Genomic DNA, 3,593 nt, shown 5'->3' with positions numbered 1-3,593 from the left:
ACTAAGCGACTTCACTTACCTTACCTTAGAGTGTTAACACATCTCACTGCTGGTGAAACAAAATGCACATTCTTCTAACCAAAGGCCCTTATTTACCAATCCATGGAGGGATATCTGGGCCAGCCTCAGTGACTGTTGGCATTTCACAGACAGAACCCTGAAAGCTCAGGCTTGACTTCACCTACTTTCTAGTTCATTTTTCTAAAACTTTTCTCAAAGTGATCAAATTATGAAATGGATGACTGTTCCAGAATTTTCTATTATTTATTTTATAAAAATGGCTTTTATTTTTCCCTTTCTGCCGGATTCCAGAGATGACAGCATGGTTTGACTGAGTAAGTGTGTCCACCAGTGTAGCGATATTGTTGCAGGGCAGTCCCTCCCATCAGAAGGATCTTACAAGAATCACAGGATATAGTCATTTCTGTCGTTATACAGATGCCCATCTTCACAGTTAGCATCTCAATTTTAAGATTAATCTGCCTGAGTCAGTCTCCTGGAAGAGGTTACTACTCCTTTATTTGTGGGGCAGCAATACTCTCTCCACAGAAGAGAAACCTTTGGTTTTTGTTGGTGGTAGTGTTTGGCTTTTTTGGTCCCACCATGTGGCCTCTTAGTTCCCCAACCAGGGAGGGAACACTGCCCCCTGCAGTGGAAAAGTGGAACCCAAAGAATGAGGCTCACATGGTCCCCTGGCCCAGAACATGCAGAGAACCAGTAGCCAGAGCTGGTGACTCTACAGAGTAGATGCAGCAAAACTCCGAGTGTTTGAATCTCCACTAAAGTGCTCTCTTAGCTCTAGCTCAGCAGGATTAGTGAGGAACTTCCGGTTTGGAAGCAAGAGTTAAATGAACTTAGGGAAAATTCTATCTAAAGAAAATAGATCTAGAAACAGTTTCCCTTTTTTTCCCTCCTCTATCCTCACTGTAAGTAGTGAGATTCCTACTGCCACTGAATCAGCTGTCCGCCCCTCACACCACAGACTCCAAGGTTAAGCACTCACTTTACCTAAAAACACACAATTGATTCCACTATTTATAAATGTAGTACACATGATGACAGCACTGGTTAAGTTGGTTGGCAGTAGGAAGGCGATGGCACCCCCTCCAGTACTCTTGCCTGGGAAATCCCATGGACGGAGGAGCCTGGTAGGCTTGCAGTCCATGGCGTCACTAAAAGTCGGACATGACTGAACGGCTTCACTTTCACTTTTCACTTTCATGCATTGGAGAAGGAAATGGCAACCCACTCCAGTGTTCTTGCCTGGAGAATCCCAGGGACTGGGGAGCCTGGTGAGCTGCCGGCTATGGGGTCGCACAGAGTCGGACACGACTGCTGTGACTTAGCAGCAGCAGCAGGATCTCTCTCTAGTTCTGTGACCTTGTCTAGAGCCAGATGGAAGTGTGCACAGAGGATCATATGAAAGGATTACATGCTGCCAGAAGCTGAGTCTAGTCTTTTCAATGATGTAAGCAAGGGTTGCGGAGAACTGAGTAGCCTTACAGGTGCACTGGGAACCTGTGACAGCTACCAACAACTCGGGCAGAGAAAGCTATGACTCCACAGCTCTCCGTGAAGGAGGGAGACTGGGGGATTTCCTCCTTGTGGCAGATTTCAGTAGTGGAAGGAGCAACAACTGAGTGGCCAGGACACCCAGGGTCTGGTCTCAGTCAGACACTAACTAACAGATGCCAGGAGCAGGTCACTTAACCTCTCTAAGACTCAGGGTGCCCTCCTGTAAAAGGCAGCAGTTTCATTAGGTCAGGGATTGCCAATGGATGACACGAACACCCTCCCCTCCCTCAAGCCTTTGGTGGAGACCACTGCTCCATCACATCACTGTTTAGGCATTTTTCTACAACATTCTAGGCAGGCATTGCCACTTAGAGTTGGTCCACAAGCTGAAATCTACTTATCATCCCCTCATTTGGTGATCACTGAAGTCCTTTCTAGCCTCTGAAAGGAGAGTTCCAAGTTTCCAAGTAAGAGCGAAGCATCTTTCTGATTTGGCAATAGCTCCTCAAAAAAAAGTAAAATGGGGACATCCCTGGTGCAACTGCCTGTCAATGCAGGGGATGTGAGTTCGATAGCTGGGTCAGGAAGATTCCACAAGCCCTGGAGCAACTAAGCCTATGCACCACAACCACTGAAGCCCTCATGCATGGGGACAGCATCAGTAATTCAGGTGGTTGCAAGTGTGTTTTATTGAAAGTAGCAGTGATTAGGTTAACATGGGTCCCATATTACAACCCACTCCTCAATCCCCAAACTACACAGGGGCAAGCCTCAGGCCAGGGGAGCATGTGTATGTTGGATAAGAGCCCTAACTAGCTTTAGTTATTGCCCTCATGCCAGGGAAACATGGGTGTGTGGGTGGGGGGGGGGGGGGTGTTGCAGGGATAAAAGCCTTAACTAACTTGAGTTGTTGCCCTCAGGGTAAGGAAACAAGAGGGAGATGCCTTTGTGATGAAGCAGTGCATCTCACTGTTCTGGCCTCAGGTGGAGACCTACACTGAAGCATCGAAGTGGACTGGCACGTACGGTTTACCCGCACAAGCCACTATGATGCGTTTCTCCACTTGGGTGGTCTTGTAGGCGCAGTTGGGGTACTTGGAGCTGCCAGTCTCGCGGCAGTCTGTGATGCGCATGGTGGATTTGCTCTGGTAGCAGTTGGTCTGCCCATTCTTGCAAGTCACTTTCTTCTGGGAGCACACAGCCTTAACATCGGCCAGAGACTCATGCACAAAGGTGTTCACTGGCTTGCATTTCCCCTGGGTCATCTTCCGGCAGAACATCATCAGGTTGCAGTAGTTGGGGTTGCTGCTGGGGGAGCTGCCAGAGTCCATGTGCTGCCGCTCGAACTTGGCAGCTGCAGATTCCTTGCCCAGGGAAGGCTGGACCCGCACCAGCAGCAGCACCAAGGACCAGCAGGGGCAACACGACTAGAGACTTCAGAGCCATGATGACCACACTCCCCTGGAGGAATCTGAATGAGAAAAGGGGGAGATGAGGAAAAGCATCACCTTCGAAAGAGAACCCCAGCTCCCACCTGTAGCCTCCCTGGCTTACAGTCAACCAGAAAGATGTCTGTCCTCCTAAGAGTTTTTCTAAGTAAGGAGACACTCACATATACTCTTCCCACAAACATTTGATCCCCACTTCCTACAGAGGGGTCATCCGCCTCTCTAGGTGGTGACCTCAGAAATGACCTAAAATCCTAGAAGTCCTGTCTTTGAATATAGAAGGTCTTTTGATATGAAATATATTTGGAAAATAAAATACACTCATGCAGCTCATTAGGTGATCCTTTTGAATAAACCATTAATAAGAAAGATTTTGAATAAGACAAGTTGTACCCCTGAAATAACCACCCAGTATTCACCCAGGATCACAGTTGATAGAGCCCTCTTGTCCTCCAATGCAAGGGAAGCTCAGCTCCGTGTCTGACACCACAACATAAGGACACCATTGTGTTCCTAAGAGAAATTTGAGCCTCCCCAGCCAGAGTGCTGTCCCTTCTCCAGCCTCATGGGTTCCCTGCAGCCTTTCCTGACCCCAGCTCTACCCACTGCTCATGTCTGCCCATCCTGATT

The 3,593-nt window shown here is 48.2% G+C and overlaps 1 protein-coding gene across 1 annotated transcript; it reads right to left on the bottom strand.

The window, feature by feature from the left end:
* Positions 1 to 2,435: 2,435 nt before the first annotated feature.
* On the bottom strand, positions 2,436 to 2,961 carry LOC129620488 (seminal ribonuclease-like). The gene is given in 2 exon segments (XM_055536301.1): positions 2,436 to 2,919; positions 2,921 to 2,961. Coding segments are annotated over 2 exon segments (453 nt in total). The 3' UTR covers positions 2,436 to 2,507.
* Between the last annotated feature and the right edge of the window lie 632 nt (positions 2,962 to 3,593).

Source organism: Bubalus kerabau, chromosome 10 (assembly GCF_029407905.1).
Source record: "Bubalus kerabau isolate K-KA32 ecotype Philippines breed swamp buffalo chromosome 10, PCC_UOA_SB_1v2, whole genome shotgun sequence".
NCBI lineage: Eukaryota > Metazoa > Chordata > Mammalia > Artiodactyla > Bovidae > Bubalus > Bubalus kerabau.
The sequence above is the reverse complement of the archived record's forward strand: the minus strand, read 5'-3'. Positions and strand labels throughout refer to the sequence as shown.